The sequence below is a fragment of the Micromys minutus genome, assembly GCF_963924665.1.
Source record: "Micromys minutus genome assembly, chromosome: 8".
In the NCBI taxonomy this organism is placed as follows: Eukaryota; Metazoa; Chordata; class Mammalia; order Rodentia; family Muridae; genus Micromys; species Micromys minutus.
This window is the reverse complement of record NC_137977.1, coordinates 25971469-25989013: the sequence shown is the minus strand read 5'-3', so window position 1 is coordinate 25989013 and position 17545 is coordinate 25971469. Positions and strand designations below refer to the sequence as shown.

Sequence of the window (17545 nt, the reverse complement as noted above, 5' to 3'; positions counted from 1 at the left end):
CACCTTTTCAGCCTTTCCCAAGTGTGCTAGACACACCTGTCTGGTATCTAGTGAGCTTTCCACTTTGCACACATTGGTCCATGAGCTCACTAGCTCATACTTCTTAGGAAATTTTCATGAGGGATTTCTTATTTCCCTCTCTTCACTGTATGTCATCGCCAGCTTTTCTCTACATCAACAAAAATGGGAGAGATGACAGAAACAGGGACAGCGTAACAGCGTGGGACAGGAGGGGTAACATTAGTTGTCCTTTTATCTGCTTTTGTTATTAAGCCGCCAAGTCACAGGTTTATGTCTCTGTCTCCCTAGTCCTGTGTAAGTCCTGGAAGCAGGAACCATATCTGGCACTGTGCACAAACTTTAGTGAACACGCCTGTGTTCATGTGAGGGTATGGGAAGGCTTTTGATCCTTACCCCTACTCTGCCCCTACAGGAGGAAGGAACGTGCTGTGTGGCCAGACCCTGCATCTTTCTGAGGCCATACTTCCTCTTCCCTTGATGGTCCTCAGCAGCCAGCAGCTGGGGGGGGGGGGAGTAGGTCTACAGAACTAGAATGGAGTCCCCACCAAAGGTTTGAATACCCAGTCACCAATGTGAGCACTGTAGACTGGGTGTTATGCTTTCCTGCCGGCCCTGCTCACAGAAATATATGTGCAGACACTCAGCCAGAAAGAAACCCAGTGAAAATGAGCTAAGAAACTTGGACATCCTGGAGAAATCCTATTTCCAGAGGAAACTCTTGAGCCGGCTCTCAGCAGCAGACCATCCCTGGCTGAGGGCTGAGGTCATGTGCTAGGCAGGCCCCCAGCTCTTGTTTACCTCTCTGTGAGACCTTCCTAAGGCCCCGAGATTTCACAGAGGGAAAGAACTTATTCTCACCTAGCCCTGTAGCAAGAGACAGAACTAGGAAATTAAGGGCTGTTCAAACAAGCAAACAAAACCTTCCTCACTGAGCAGGGAGACGCAAGCCTGGTACTTGGGCAATAGAGGCGAGAATTGACAGCTTAAGGTTATCCTTGTCTATGTAGCAAACTTGGGGCCCGTCTGAGCTACATAAAACCCTATCACAAACAACAACAAAAACCCTAATGTACTATAGGATCCAGGTCACTAGGTTTGTATAACAGTGGCTTTTACTCCACTGAGCCATCTTATTGGTCCTTTACAATTTTTCTTCACAAAGTTGTACAAACATCTCTACTATTTTTTGATTTTCAAAGAAAGGAATTTCCAAGGCTCTTACTCTCTTCTACTTCCACCTCATCCCCTGTCCAAGTCTTGGGCTCCACTAATTAATTCATTATACTTATAGATTTTCTTATTCTGGGCTAGTTGGGGGCCTCTCATCTTGATCCCAGAGAATGTGTTGGAAATGCAATTCAAAGACCACAGCTTGTTGAGGATGGCTTGGCAGAAGAATTGTCTCTGTCAACATTAGCCTGATGACATTCACTCAACAGAGAACAGCTAGACACCATGTGTTGTACAGTGTGACAGTAAACTCACAGGTATCCAAGGAGTCAAGAAAAGCAGACGAGATTCCTTTCCTTCCTTGCTTTCTGCTTCCTGGATAAAGCTTGAGATAATGAAACAACTGCATGCTGGGTATGCACTAGGAAGCATGGGACCACAGGACCCACTGGCAGAGAGTCACAGCCACCTGACTGGCTTCTCTGGGAAGATATTTAGGCAGAGGCCTGAAGGAGGAGGAGAGCCAGCCTCGTAAACATCTGGAGGAAGAAGGTGCCAGACAGAGGCATAGGATGTGCAAGAATCCTTGGATAAAAAAGAGTTTGGTGAGGGATGGGGAGACAACTCAGTCAGAAAAATACTTGCCACACCAGGATGAGGATACAAGATCAGCTGCCAGAACACATGTGGAAAAGCTGAGTGCCGTGGTATACGCTTGTAATCCTACTGGGGAAGACAGCAGCGGGCAGGCCCCTGGGCTCACTGGCTACAGCCCAACCTAATCAGAATTCCAGACCAAATGACTCTATCTCAAAAAACAAGGTGGACAGATCCTGAGGGGTAACATTCATGATTGTTCTTATCCTCACATTCACATATGCGCGCGCGTGCGTGCGTGTGTGTGTGTGTGTGTGTGTGTGTGTGTGTGTGCACTTAAAAGTTTCATAGAAAAAAACTTTCTTAAGTTCCATAGGTAGAGCAGAGAGAGCAACTGAGTGATTTGAGGCTGGAGAGAGCAGCTCCTGGGTGACTTTGCCCTTTGGTCTCATGACCGTATTCTCAGGGATGACCAAAGCTAGAGAGACCAGTAGGAATGGAAGCCAGCAGCTCCCAGCTTCCTTCCTATAATTTCAGTAAACTCTATTCACCACAGGAAGTTAGATGAAGTCTTAAGTCTCTAAAGCAGACTTCCGAGGACAGAGAGGTGTATCCTTTAGGGGTGACATAATTATTTGTCACTTGTACGTGAATTGGAGGATGAGGAGAGCAATGGGGAAGGGGAAACACCAGCTCACCCATCGGGATGTAGCCAACTGTTAGGCTACAGATACAGAATGGAGCATGAGCCAAGTAGCAAAAAGAACAAGCTAGAGGCTGGAGAGATGGCTCAGCTGTCAAGAGCACTGGCTGCTCTCCCAGAGGATCTGGATTTGATTCCCAGCACCCTCTCCTGAGCACTTCCTCTCTTCCAGGCTTCATTTGGGATGGCCTGGAGGTTGAGGGGTTCACTGAACTTCAGAGTGGGCGAGTCCTTTCATAGGAGGCAGTGAATCCTGACTCCCAGGAACTCTCCTCTCTAGGAAATGAACTGTCTCCAGGTTTAAACCAATCTCCCATCCTGTCCCTCTCTGCCTCGAGGTCTGGTTCTACCCAGCAGGGGAACAGTTGTACAAGAACTTCTGTACTCCAAGAACTCTGGGGCAGCAGAACCAGGGAGACCAGTATCAGTTCTCCCTGTAATTATTTCCCTCGGTGACAGAGGCTGAACACAGAGGCACTGAGCAGGTACACACAGGGTAGATGGGTGGCAAGCCAGCCCTTGTCTGTCTTTTTCTCGGGAATGTAATCCCCTTGGACAGCCCTCCCTGGAGCAGAAAGGAGAGGAAACTACTGTCTTGACTCACTGAGGGCTCATCCTCAGAGCTCTACAAAGCGGAGAAGCAGAATTTTCCATGGCCGGCCGTTCTGGCTGGAGGGCTATTGGCAAGAGTGTTGTGTTTGTTGACTTTTGCTTGTGTTGTTTTCATTCTAGTTCAACTGCAGCTCAGTGCGGAAAGCGCGGGCGAAGTGTATATTCAGGGTACGGAGAGCGGCCAGTTCTTGGCCATGGACACCGACGGGCTTTTATACGGCTCAGTAAGTATGAGGCTGACGCCTCCAGACTCAGCCAAGGCTTGAGGTTTCCAGAAGCCTTGTTACACAGAGTGGTGCAAATGAGAAACCATCAATTAGTCTTTGTTTGTTGTTTTTTCCAGTATGATTCCTACCCCTCTACCTTGCCTTATTTTTAGGCACAGACATAAAAGAGTTTCTTGTGGTATCCTCTCAAAATACTCAGGACTATCACAGGGAAAGGAAGGATACTGGTAATTTAGTAACTTTTCAGGAGCTTATTTCAGAATGCCCAATCCTACCTTATCCATTGTCTCTTGAGTCAAGTGAGGGCTCTATGTGTCTCTTAATGTTTTGCCTGGGAGGTGGGGGTTACAACTATTTGCACATGTGCACCCAAGGGCCAGAGAACAACCTTGGGTATCAGTCCTCAGATGATGTCTACCTTTAAAGAAAGAAAAAGAAAGCCAGGGTCCCTCACTAGCCTAGAACTTGCCAGGTAGACTAGGCTAGCTTGTCAGAAAACCCCAGGGTGCACCTGTCTTCTTACCAGTGCTGGGACAAACACACCACTGTGCCTGACTCCTTTTTTTAATTTAGGTACCAGACACTGAGACTAGGTTTACTGTGTGTATTATCTCCCAAGCCACATAATACCTTTTTAAAAAACAATAAAAATTAAAGTTACAAACAAAAATTCAATTGTGTTAAAATTTGAAGATAATGTCTTCCATTCCAGGATCACCTAAAATGTTAGACAAATTTTAGGAATTCGATCTGACACTCATCAATAGGTGCTGAACAGACCATAAGGATGAATGAGCCACGTGGGAAAATAGCATCTAATTGTATTTTGGTAGCTAAGGCTCTCTATCTGTTCCTTCCTTCTTGGAGTCAGAGTTTGATGATAGTCTGACCGAGTAAGCCTTCCCTCAGTGGGGAAATGACAGAAATAGAGGTCATCTGACTGACCACTTTGGGTATCTCTGCTCCAAGAATTATGCAAAGAGGTCAAACCAACTTTCAAAGCATTGGGATTCAGTGTTCCCTTCTCTGTATCCGAACACTTATAAGAATACTGCCTGTAATTTGTGACCCAATCCTTCCCTTTCCAGAAAATGCTGCCTACAAAAGGCAGTCTCTAGGGCAGATTTAGTCTGGCCTTCAAAGATGTCAAACTGCCAAACCAGCATCCACACAAGAAGCCTTCCAGTGCAGACACAGTGCAGTTCTCCCATAACCCACTAGAGGGCAGGAGATGGAATCCTGTCACAGGAGAAGATGATGCCAGGTGGTTGGAGTTGGGCAATGACAGCTGCTGCACAGGAAATAGACTTTAAATCAGTTCTTCCAGCCAGTCATCAAATCAGTCAACTGGTCAACCATTCCCTCTTCCACTCACAAATGAAGCCCATACCTTTCCTACTCTGACAAGTTGTTTGTCCACTGTGAACCCTGTCTATACCGACAGTACCAACCTCACATAGAATGTCCAAGGAGACAGTGCACGGGACTTGCTCGCTAGCTTCTGGCACTTGGAAGACACTGCACTGGCAACACCTCTAAGACAAACAAGCAGCTTGTGTGCCCCACATACTCACTATGTCTTAGAGATTATGGCACAGCTTTAGGCTTTTTATAATTGAAATTAATTTTGACATTGATTCTAATATTTTACACTTAAATACAAATGTTGAGGGAGAATTACCTAAAATCAGTGTCTTGTAGACTCCGGAGGTGGGGAGACCCTCTTCTCCTACATCAACTGTGTGGCCATTGTTAAGTCACCTAAATATGATCTTAGCATATCATACCTAAGAGGCTTCACATATACCAAATTGAAAAAGAAACATTCTAACATAGCTAAAGGCTCTACTGAATACTCTGAACAAATTTTAGGCATGCGTCCCTTCTAATTCAGATTTGTGGTCTGTATAGAGGGTTATTTTTATTTTGAAAGCGTCTAGTTTGAAACACTGTATAACAGAACAGTAATATAGTTATCTACAGGGGTGGTAAGTAGTTGGGTTTATCATACACTAATGGCTTCCTGCATTTTCCAAATTTTCTACAATGAGTGCATGTCACCTAAGTAATTGGGGGAAAGTGTGCTAAAATATAAAAATAGGAACAATCACAGCAAGAGGCCTGAGTCAGGAACTGAGGAGCACGTCCGCAGCACTGTGCCAAGTGTAGAGCAAGAAGCCACAGGGCCTGGCTGGAGGATGTAGTTAGCACCTCTGACATGGCTGCCAGCTCAGCCATGACTCAGTCACTCTGCCTGTTGTCTGCACGGATGTGACAGAGAACAGGAGGTGCAGAACGTGAGCATCCCCATCTTCTTCCCTGAACACAGGCTTGACACCCACCTAGGGCCATCACAGGGTGATCCTCTTACAGGGTCATGACAACCCACACAGTCTAAAACTGCCTCCTCCTTCCTTCTGTCTCAACCATGTGCCCCAGTACTAGTGTCTGGACCAAGTTCCTCCAGAGGCCAAGTCATTCAATTAAATACTATATTTGTCTCCTATTTTGTTCCAGAAGGGTCCACAATGTCTCACCCAGGTGTCATTTCCCTAGACCATAAATGAATAAGAAGCTGAACACTTCCTGTTGCATAGCTCCTTGCTAATAAAAGCTAACTCGGGCTGATGTAGCTTAGTGGTAAGCTGTTTGCTTAGCAGGAATCTGGCTCCTACCCAAGCAGGAAAAAAGAAAGAATTCCGTTAACTTACTCCTAGGTAATGAGGAGGCATCTGAATAGCTCTGTGTATAAAGGAAGATACAAGACCATAAAGGCTAATGAAGTTCCACCTCTCTGCTTGGTAGGCCTTATACCCTAATAAAACAAACATGCCCACACATAAAGAACAATGAATGATCTGATCATAGGCCATGAGAAAGGGAATCACAAATAAACTGTGGGTAAAGAGTCCACAAGGATCATGTGACTTGAAGAAGGCACTGTCAGATATGGAAGGTCATGCAAAGGACAGTGTCCAACATTGTTAACTTAAATCCAAATTGAAGTGTGCATCAAAATCTGGTGCAGTAAAATAACTGAAACATTGGGTCCCACCTATATACTGTAGGTAAACTATCTGCAGATAGACATTTTTCAACTAACCATATTATTAATATGCTTGGGCTATGTCAATCAGCCTATGGCTGCATGGAATTCTACTGTGAGGAGGGAACTGTATCCTCTATACTGGTCACCTTGCCCTAGGTATTTGTAGACACAATGGCCAGTACTCCAAAACCCACCCTCAAAAATAGGCCTTTACATTCATCCAACTTCCCCCTAATGATAAAGTCCTAGAAGAGAAATTGTTGGATCACTGATAGTGCATGCTGTACGGTTGGAATATAGCCTAGTGTAGAATACTTGCCCAGTATGTAGGGAGATTTAAGTTCAATTCACAGTACTGTAGAAGGGATGGGGGAAGAAGGAGAGCAGGGTAGAGAGACGGAGAGAGGGGTTTCAGATGTGATACTTATCTTTGAGCCATATTCAGAAAGATGTAACAGATTAAATTTTTGATTTGTTTGTTTTTCTTAGAGACAGGGTTTCTCTGTGTAACAGCCCTGGCTGTCCTGGAACTTAATCAGCCCTGGTTGTCTTGGAACTCAATCTGTAGACCAGGCTGGCCTCAAACTCACAGAGATTCCCCTGCCTCTGCCTCCTGAATAGTGGAATTAAAGGTGTACACCACCACTCCTGATTAATATTTTAACTTCACTTTTTCTTGGTAGGGATATTGAACAAATTTTCATAAGTTTACTGCCCAGTACTAAAACAGTAGCTAAGGCTTGGGCATGTGGGTACATGTCTTTAATTGCAGCACTCAGGAGACAGAGGCAGATGAATTTCTGTGAGTCCATCCTGGTCTACAAAACGAGTTTCAGAGAAACCCTGGGAAAAAAACAAAACAGTAACAATTAAAACACGGCAGACAAGTAGAATATGACCTTTATAAATTACAAATGTATATCCATAGGTCCTTATACATTCTATATGTTTGAAGAAATAGGGGGCGGTACTCATGAACTGTTGTTAACAGTTGTCAAGAGCTGGGAACAGAGTTCTGTGGGAGAGCACTTGCCTGGCATGTACAAAGTCCTCCATTTTATTTCTGTCTCTGTACCAAGCAGGCAACCAACAAATACCCACGGGTACTTAGTATGTAGGTACTGAGCTTTGGGGTTTTTCCTTTTTAAATAAGTTGTGGTTTTTAAAACATTGATTGATTGATTGATTGATTGTGTAGTGGAGCAGGAGGCAGGGAAGGGAGATATGTACCATGGCACAAGGTACAATTTGTGGAAGTTCCACCATGTGGGTCCTCGGAATCAAACTCTGACTGTTAGGTTTTGTGGCAGGTGCTTTTACCTGCTGAGCCGTCATCCCTTGGGTTCCTTGTGAATTCTTCAGAGTACAGTGCATGAACGGGCTACATGGCTCGGTGGGTGAAGAAAGACCCCGTTAAGTCTGACAACTTGAGTTATATTCCCAGGTCCCACCTGTAGAACTGACGTACACCAACTGTCTTCTGACCTCCACGGATGAGTGGATATGTGAGTGTGCTTGTGTGCATGCACACTCATGTACATGCATGTACATGAACACACACATATACGAATGCACACACGTACAAAAATATGAAGGCACACAGACATACATATATACAATATGCAATAAAAAAACAGTATAGTTCTCTTCAGAAATAGTTGTAAAAACAACTAAAATAATTAAAGGTATTTTCTCTTTTTCTAAGTCGCCAGGCATGATGGGCACATGCCTGTGCCAGGCACATGGAAGAGAATCAGGACTTTAAGGCATGTCTCAAAACTACAACAGAAATGAAATGAAGTTCCTGTGTATGTTTTTATGCTCAGGGTGAATTTTACATAAGTATACGTGTTCATAAGATACAAAAATCCCAGCCCTTTAGTGAAAAATCACCAGTATGAAAGAAATTTCAGGCTTTCATACAGTTGGTGAACAGCACTCACTAATTGTGCCCTCCCCCCGCCCCCCGTTTCTACCCTTTTAGCAGACACCAAATGAAGAATGCCTGTTCCTGGAAAGGCTGGAAGAAAACCATTATAACACTTACACATCCAAGAAGCATGCGGAGAAGAACTGGTTCGTGGGCCTCAAGAAGAACGGGAGCTGTAAGCGCGGTCCTCGGACTCACTATGGCCAGAAAGCCATCTTGTTTCTCCCCCTCCCAGTATCTTCTGACTAGAGGAGTCTGTTCTGGGTGTTCCCTATTTTGGTTGACCCTAAAATGTTTCCTTGACCATTGGCTGCGCTAACCCTCAGCCCACAGAGCCTGAACCCGTAAACAGTGCTTCTAAATAGCCAGTCTGTTTTTTTTTCTGCTGAGCCCTTCCCCACCACCCCAGCACAGTTTGGAACACAGGGACCAAATTGCTTCTAAGGGACAACTGGCTGGCCAGTCTCAGTCTGGGTTTCGATATCCAGATACTTCAGGGCACCTGCTACAAGCTGGACCTCATGAAGCGAAGATGGGGACCATGTGTAGCATTCGCAAGTGTCTAAGAAGTGGGTTGTTTTAGTAGCTGCATGCTCTTTCCCCTTCTGAGTAATCCCTGGTTTTGAGTACCCCAGGCACTTAGCATGACTACCCTTCTCCCTGCCAGCACCTCACAAATATCAGTAAAGAAACTGATAGTGAGGCTGAAGGAATTTCATGATAGAGGCAAAAATCACCCCACCCCACCCCACCCCATCTCAACCTGCACTCATGTACAAACAGGACATAAAACCAAAAGGGGGTGTGCTGTTTCCATGGAGAGAAGCACAGAATCTCAGAGCAGAGCCACAGGGAGTCGGGGTGAACCCACAGCCCAGCAGTTATTACAAGTTACCAAGGAAACATCCACAGTCAGGGAAAGAGCCCCGGAAATGGTTTCTTAGTAATGGCCAGCGCAGATATCTGGGGTCTGAAGAGTGGGTGTAGGAGCACAGGAGACAGGAAGGATGTCTTTAGCTGTGGATGTTAGCATCTAAAAGGGAATATGTTAGACAGGAGGAGGAGGAGGGGAGAAAAAGAGACCCTGTCACCGTGTGATTGGCTACCACAAAACCAGGGCCGTGGGGTTCCAGTACAACGGCCCTAAATTGCACATCTATTCATATTCTCTGACGGTTTTATATGAATATAAAACCTGATTTGGTGGGGCTGGTGTGGGGTAGTTCTGTGTTTTGAAAGGCTCCCAGGTCCCATAGATGTTACTGGCTTCCCCACCATGCTTTCAAGAGCAGCCCCAGAGAATGCTATTCAAATGAAGGTTGCTCATACTTCACCCTCTTCTGCCTCCACTGCCTGGGTTTCTCTGAATATTCAAGCAGTAATATTGTATATGTCTATAGTGGTTAAGCATGGTTTCAAGGCACCTTGGCCCAGTGCCTATAAAATGCCCACTTAGAAGTCATTGAAACCATACTTCAAAAAGTGTTAAGCCTCACCAATAGCTTTTCCCAAGAGACCGTTAATCTCCAAACTGCCTTCCTCCTTAAAGTAAACTTGGCCCAAGTGACCAGCAAATTAGAAACACTATTCATCTCTGACATAGAACACAAACACCATGAGAAGGCCTTTCATACGCCAATTCAATACACTGTGAGGCTTGTGTTTCCATCACATTTTATATAGCTTGGAGGCATTAAATAGATTCACAACCAGCCACAGAGAATAGTAATAGCATAGGGTGTGAAAGCTACTTAGTTCTCTAACACACTACATTCATTCGTGAGACCTTTCCTCTTTGTCTTCTACTGTGCTTTAAGGATGGGAATCTAGGGCTGGGAGTCTTGAAAATGACAGGAGCTCAGTTCCCAGCACACACATCATGATGCTCAGACCCAGTTCTAACTCCAACTCCAGAGACACGATGCCCTCTTCCAGCCTCCAGGGGTACTGCATGCACTTGTACAAACCCACACTCAGCCGTGCATGCATACACACTTTTTAAAAATATACACCAATGGTATGGTGGCTGTGGCTTAAAACTAAAGATGGTGTTCATTTGTTTGGCAGGGATCTAAAGTAACTATTTGCTGAAAACAATTTATAACAACACTGTCATATTTTAGCACGAGAGTTCTGGGTGCTAATGGAGGAACTAAACTGAGTTATTTCCCAACATGGTTAATAATAACATAATTCCAGATGTGATGATGTATACCTTTAGTCCCAGAACTCAAGAGGCAGAGGCAGGTGAATCTCTGTAAGATGGAGGCCAACCTGGTCTACACAGTGAGTTCCTGGGCAGCCAAGGGTATATAGAAAGGCCCTGTATTTAAAAAATAAATTTAAAAGTATAATAATGTTTTGCTTTTTCACAAGATGATTCATGACTTCTTAAAGTCTATAACTTAAATAATGTGATTCTGTTTTGTTTCAGAACATCTTAGGCACACTGGGAATAATATAGTATGGTTTCTCATCTCTTTGTATGAAGATTTGGCCCAGAAAAGTATACAGAGATGAAATCTATGATATTTAGATAGTGAGTAGTTTTTATCAAACAAACCAAACACAAGAGTTACATTGACCAGTACATCTTAAAGACCACTGCACAGGGATGAGATGGCGTCTGAGCCCTAAGAGACGAGAAAGCACTGATAATGTACACTGTAGCCTCAACCATCAACCTAGTTATGATCCGGGCATTTGCTCAACATATACTGCAGACCCAACGTGTGTCAGGCACTGCATATGGCCCCTAGGGACAATGCCTTCCAGGTGTCTTCTCCCTGGGCATATATTTGTAAAGGGAGACGCTGTGGATTCATTTCTTTCAGTCAAGTCAAAACATGGACGTCATAGGTCCCTACTGAATGAACAGTATGTGAATCCCCCTAGAGTAGACAACACCCACCCTACCCCCAACAAAGGGACAGAGACAAGCTTTGCAAAGTGAGCCCAGGACTGTCAATGTTAGTACTCTCTGAGGAATGAACAAGTTTCTAATCAGGAAAAGAAAACAAAAAGCTGTCAGATCTTGCAGAAAGGGAGCAGAGAGCCTGTCCCTGGGCTGTTGGGAACATTTGGTTGTGTACTCTCTTTCATAACTAAGTCCCAAGGCCGTCTGCATGTCTCCCCCATGCAATCAATTCCAAGCTGACTGCAACATTGTGTCCAGCTCTCCGGATGAACTGTGAGGAGAATATGGGCTTCTGACAGTTAGTGACATGCCAGAGATGGAGTTGGGTGTTTCCCCTGAGGGCCAGCTGTGTCCATAGCAAAGTGTAACTGGTACATCAGGTACATTGAAGATGTGACCCCTGCTTTACATCGAAGGCAAGCCCAAGCCCTCAGCTCTGCAGAAAATACTGCCTAAAGCAATCACGGTCCCTGGCTGCAAATCAGGTTCTGATGGAATGATGCCTGACGTTCACTCTGCACCTACACTGTATTACACTCTGCACCCTATCGATACTAATAAACATTGTATTAATGGGTGACTTGTCTCCAGGTTTCTAAGCATCTCTCTGTGGAAGGACAAGGGGCATCCCTGGGGGTGATGGCATCCTGAGATGGCATCGGGTGTCCAGAGGAGTCAGCTGCTTTGTGTTCTTCTGCTGTCTTGCTATTAGATAGGAGGTGCTAAAGGCTAATGTGAAAAGCTAAGGCACAAAAAGTTTTACATTGTTTGGAAACAAGGTAATAGGAGGGATTTTCTAAGTCTCTGGAAGGAAAATAATCTGAAAACTTGCAGGTACTCCTCATGACTTTGGCTTTTTCTCCCTTGTACACAGTATGTGAGATCATACTGCTCTTGTTATAGTAACATGCTTCTGCTTAGGCAAAGATATTATGAACAGAAAAATTTAAGGATTTATTCATAATTTTAGGTCCAATGTCAAAAAACTACATACCTTTAAGACCTCTGATGTGAGACTTAGGATCAAGTACTCTATTCCCTAGCATATATGTTAATGTTCTTCAAATTATCTGCGTGTGTGTGTATCTGTCTGTCTACCTGTCTTTCATCATTCATGCACACATACAATCATGGACCACTAAATGGACAGGGTTGGTGTAGACCTGAGTGAGAGAACTTCTCCAGCAAACTTGAGGCCCTGGGTTCAACCTCCAAGACCACAAAAGAAAAAAAAAAAAAAAAGATGCAACATGCACTCTGTCTTAGTTTAGGGTTTTACTGCTATGAACAGACACCATGACCAAGGCAAGGCTTATAAGGACAACATTTAACTCGGTCTGGCTTACAAGTTAAATGGTTCAGTCCAGTATCATCAAGGTGGGAACATGGCAGCATCCAGGCAGGTATGGTGCAAAAGCAGCTGAGATCTACAGCTTCATCTGAAGGCTGCTAGAAGACCAGCTTCCAGGCAGCTAGGAGGGGCCCACACCTACTCCTACAAGTCCACACCTCTTAATGGTGCCATGCCCTAGGACAAGTATATATAAACCATCCCACACTCACTCTGTAGTTACAATCAGACCTTCCTTCTAACATTGGATTAAGTGCTAGCAAGAGGACTCCACAGTTAATGGTGCTTGCCTAACAACCCAAGTTTGATCCCTAGAGCCCACGTAAAGATGGAAGGAGAGAATCTACTTCACAGGGCTGTCCTTGTGTATCATGGCAAATGCGCTCACTAATAGCAGTAGTAGGAAGAAGAAGGGAAATGAGGAAGAGGAGAAGGAAGAGGAGGAAAAGGAAGGAGAAAAAGGTAAAGAAGAAAAAGAACTTTAGAGTTTTTGAAGCTCTCCCACCCCCTGCCAGAACTCAGACTATGAAAGCCTTTACACATACACACAGCTGAAACACAATTTTACAAAATGTATGGGCTACATTGCATTCTTTCTGCGAACTCAAAGGTGCTGCTCAAGCAAAGCTCAGTTCCAAAATACAACTTCAATGGGTCACAACCACAGTTTGAAAAAAAAAAAAAAAAAAAAAAATGCTAGCCTAAAGCAGTCATTCTCCTTTCCAAAGATGAAGAGGCCCAATTATGATCCTGCTCTATGACTGTGGTGTTTACAAAGATGTGGCTCATTCTCGAGTAAATAGAACAAGGGGACTTCCTGTGGTACAAGAACCATCTGTTCTAAAGCTCCATGTGTTCTCCAAGCCCTGAATGATGCAAAGTGAGCAAGACTGTAAGATGTTCAAGCATCATGGCAGCCTCCAAGACAGGCCTGCACATTTCTGCTGTGAGAGTCCCAGAGACTCAAGGCCTCTTACTTCTCCTTGAGAATTCTCACAGTTTGGATCTTAAGATTATCCCCTCGATGGCTCCCACAGTCTTTATCTCTCTAATCTTTTTTGGTCCCCAGAGGAGTCCCACTTCGTTCTCATTTCTATGAAATTTGTGACTAGGCTGAGCCAGGAAAAGGCTATCAACCTGGGCTTTTGAGTATCCATTTCTGGAGATGACCTCCTCACCGCTTACCTTACCAACATGGCGTAGTCATGAGGCAAACACCCTTTCTGCTACAATGTAACCTGGATGCGGAGTTTAGAATTCCCACTCTTCATGAGCCAACTTTTAGAAGGTAACTCTGTGCCTTTCACATGTTTGAGGGGACAGGACAGCTGAGATTCTGCCTCTTAGGGGTACAGTTGACTACAAAGAGCCAAATAGAAATGAAAGCTTGATGCTTAGATGGTAAATTTCCTGTTTGTTGAACGGTTGGGGAGAGGAGACCTAGGTCCGAAGCACAGGGAGATTCTTTTGTATTAGATACCATAGCAAAAAAGGTGTCTTTCACTGAAGTTTTCATAAACTAACAGTTTTTTTTTCTTTTTCCATTTTCATTTGTGTATCAGTAGTGTACATGTGTGGATGCATGTTTTGGATGTATGTGGGCATACTTGGAAGGATATGCCTTCATATGTGTATGGGCATGTATGTAAGGGTCCAAGGTTGTTGATAGAAATCCTCCTCCATCACTGTTCCACCTTAGTCATTGAGATAAGGTTTCTCAATCAATCCAGAGTTCACTGATCCAGCTAGTCTTGCCAGCAGGCTTATCTGGGGACCCTGCCTCTCTACCTTCTAATGCTAGAATTAGTACAAGCAAACCATCCCATTCATCTGGGGTCTATGTATGGTCTAGGGATTCAAACTCCATCCCTACACATTCACTGTGAACACATTAACCACGGAGCTATCTCCCTAGCCCACGAAGTTGTCAGGGGCAATTATGACACTGTGGGGAGACTAAAGGCCAAATGAGCCGTGAAATCTTTGTATTCTCCATTTCAAAAGCACCAGTGGTAAATTCTTTCACAATCATTAAAATAGCGCAAGCCTCCTCCCAAACCCATCCTCTACTCCCTAAGAGGAACCTCCTTTTGCTATTGCACATAAGACTTACTCTGTTTCAGCCAGAGCTGAAGGCATGGGGGTGTGACATCAGGCAGGCATACAAACCCTACTAACATTTCCTCATGCTTTGGGGAGCTGTGCTAGAGAACAGCTGGAGTTTCCCTGAAATATCAGTCCCACTTTGTGACTGACATAGTGACCACGGCATATCACTATTAGTTCTACAGTTATTAAAACAAGAAATGAGGTCACACACTGCCCAAAGCAGTGAAGGAGTTTAGCTCATCCAATCACGTACTATAGGATATGACCACATAATTTGGGGGTCTTCTGATGGGTTACAAATGTTTGTGATGTGGGGAGGAGGTATTTCCCAATTTGCTTCCACCTCCTACCCCATCACGCCACACAGGCTAAATTTACACACACAGCAGCTAAACACTCATATCCGTCTTATTACATAAACAGGCAAAACCTCACTCAGACCTAGCTGTGCCTTTCCTTCAGCCTTAATGAAGGGTTGGGTCCTTCCCGCTGGGAACTTGGTTCTGTTTAAGAAACTGATCTGCTTAGTCCAAGTGTTGGAGGATGTGAATGGAAAAAGGCAATTTATACAGAAATAGACTGCGCTGTGATTTTTCATGTCTCATGGTTTCCTATCAGGAAAAACAACACGTAGAATCTAGACCAGCAATACATAGGTGTAAGATGCTAAGATGCTCTTACCCATGAACCTTACAGGGGGCTGAAAAAATAAAAACAAAAGCACTTTCTTCTCTAAAGCAGGTGAAAGGAATGTTTGCGTAGACCAACTTCTGTGTGAGGTAGAAAGACAGGATTTTGGGAGCCTTGGGATGACCAACTGTGTTAAGCATCCAGATTAACATTTGCTGTGAAAATTAATAGGAAAACCTATGATGCTTTGAAAATAGAACACCTGCGTTAAGACCTGGACAATGGTCCAGGCTTTGGGGCTCCAGGAAGGCTGGGAAGAGAGGATACACACAGTGGACTTGAGGTGCTACCAGACTGTCATTCGACATTCCACTGAATGGAAAAGAGAGATGAGGTTTAGGATTGTTTGAAAATTTGCATGACACCTGGACCTTGGGCACAAACCAGAGAGGTAAGAGGACACCCAGTACCATCCTCCAAAGCATCTACCCTTAATGGTACACTAACTCATCAACTTATTAATCATTTACCCTCTACCCTCAGAGGAGTCAGTGCGCAAGCAGGAGATGCTATCCGTATCAATAATAGGAACAGGGAGATTGTGATGGCTAAGGGAGGTGAAGAGACCTCTAGGGAATACCAGACGGGCAGGTGCAAGGAGCAGCTACTATTAAAGAACTACTACTAAAGAACTCAAAGAAAGAGCTTGAAGCTGGTGTCCTCTCAAGAGATAAGGGCTGTGCAGATGCCGTTTGTGCCCTGGGTCACACACTGCCTGACACTACTTGCCCTTAGGGGTTGGAGGTGAGGTGGTGAGAAATCAGTGGCACAGACTCTGGGAGCAGGTAAGAAATGCTGCATCGAGCTCCTTTAATACCCTCTACCCAGGCACCATTGATCCCAAGAAGGTATCTCTTCTAAACAGTTCTCAATTGGCTGGCATTGTCTGCACCAGCAATCCTTGGTCACTGAGGCAGTCCTCAATTAGGTCCTCCTGCAGGAGATGCCTTTGAGGTTGCACGGCCTCCAGCATGTATTGCAAAGACAGCCTTCCTGTTCCTCCTAGGTACTGGAAGATGTGTCTCTAGCCCACTGGATAGTGCTTTAGGAAACGGCCGACAGCAGTGCTGGAGAAACTCTGCAGATGCAAATGTCCGCAGGATAATAACTTACCAGGATAATAGGTTAGCATCACCAGGTCTCCATGGGTACTGCCCCTTCCAGCAAGAAGGGACGCTCTGAACCCAAAAGAAAAGCCCTTCTCTTAATGTGTCTTACAGTGTCCCTCCAGCGCCCCCTACTGGCAAACCTTACAGCACTGGTGGAGGAGAAATTCCGCAGAGCCCTGCTCCAGTGTCACAAAGCAATGAAAGAAAAAGTGTGGCTTAGGAGCAGAAAGGCAATAAATGGTCAAACATATGCATAAGCATAGCTTAGACTCCAGTGGGCCTTGACCTCCATGGGGGTTGCACACCAGACATCCCGCATATCAGATTTTTACATAGCGGTTCATTAACAGTAGCAAACTTACAGTTATGAAGTATCAATGAAATAATTTTATGGTGTGTGTGTGTGTAGGGGGGGTATCACCACAACATGAGAAACCATATTAAAAAGTCACAGCATTAAGAAGATTGAGAACCATTGTTATACACTATGCTTGACTGAATATTTGTTGTTCAAGCTCAGCTTCCCCTGCCGGAAGACACATGACCAGCCTGTGGTCACAACCAGTTGATCCTGAATGGGGAAGCAAGGCAGTATGGGGGGGGACGAATAGAGACCTCAGGCCACCAGTGATCAGAACAAGAACAGACTCTCAGGAGACAAGCTTCAGTGAGATAGCTCATTTAATTAAGAGAACAAAGGCTATTTAAACCTTTGGGGAGCAAGTAAGGGTTTTTGGAAAGTGGACATCATTAGTTGGGCCCAAGGTACTGAGAATGCCTCATATGCATACAGAGGAATTTCAGATATTGCTAGACATAACATTATGAGGAGAGGGAGTCCAGCCTAGTTGCCAGGTATCTTAGTTAGCATTTTACTGCTCTGAACAGACACCATGACCAAGGCAACTCTTATAAAGAACACTTAATTGGGGTTTACCTACAGCTTCAGAGGCTCGGTCCTTAACCATCAAGGTAGGAGTATGGCAGCATCCAGGCAGGCATGGTGCAGGAGGAGCTGAGAGTTCTACTTGTTCATCTGAAAGCTGCTAAAGAAGATTGG

The 17545-nt window shown here is 44.6% G+C and overlaps 1 protein-coding gene across 3 annotated transcripts in view; it reads left to right on the top strand.

Moving 5' to 3' along the window:
- FGF1 (fibroblast growth factor 1) overlaps nucleotides 1-11782 on the top strand; it is an 88740-nt gene extending 76958 nt beyond the window's left edge. For all 3 annotated transcript variants that reach the window (XM_080919993.1, XM_080919992.1, XM_080919994.1), the window contains 2 exons: nucleotides 3224-3327; nucleotides 8364-11782. In XM_080919993.1, coding sequence (XP_080776119.1) covers nucleotides 3224-3327; nucleotides 8364-8558 — 299 coding nt within the window. In that variant the 3' untranslated portion in view covers nucleotides 8559-11782. The remainder of the gene's footprint in view (nucleotides 1-3223; nucleotides 3328-8363) is intronic.
- Nucleotides 11783-17545: the final 5763 nt, after the last annotated feature.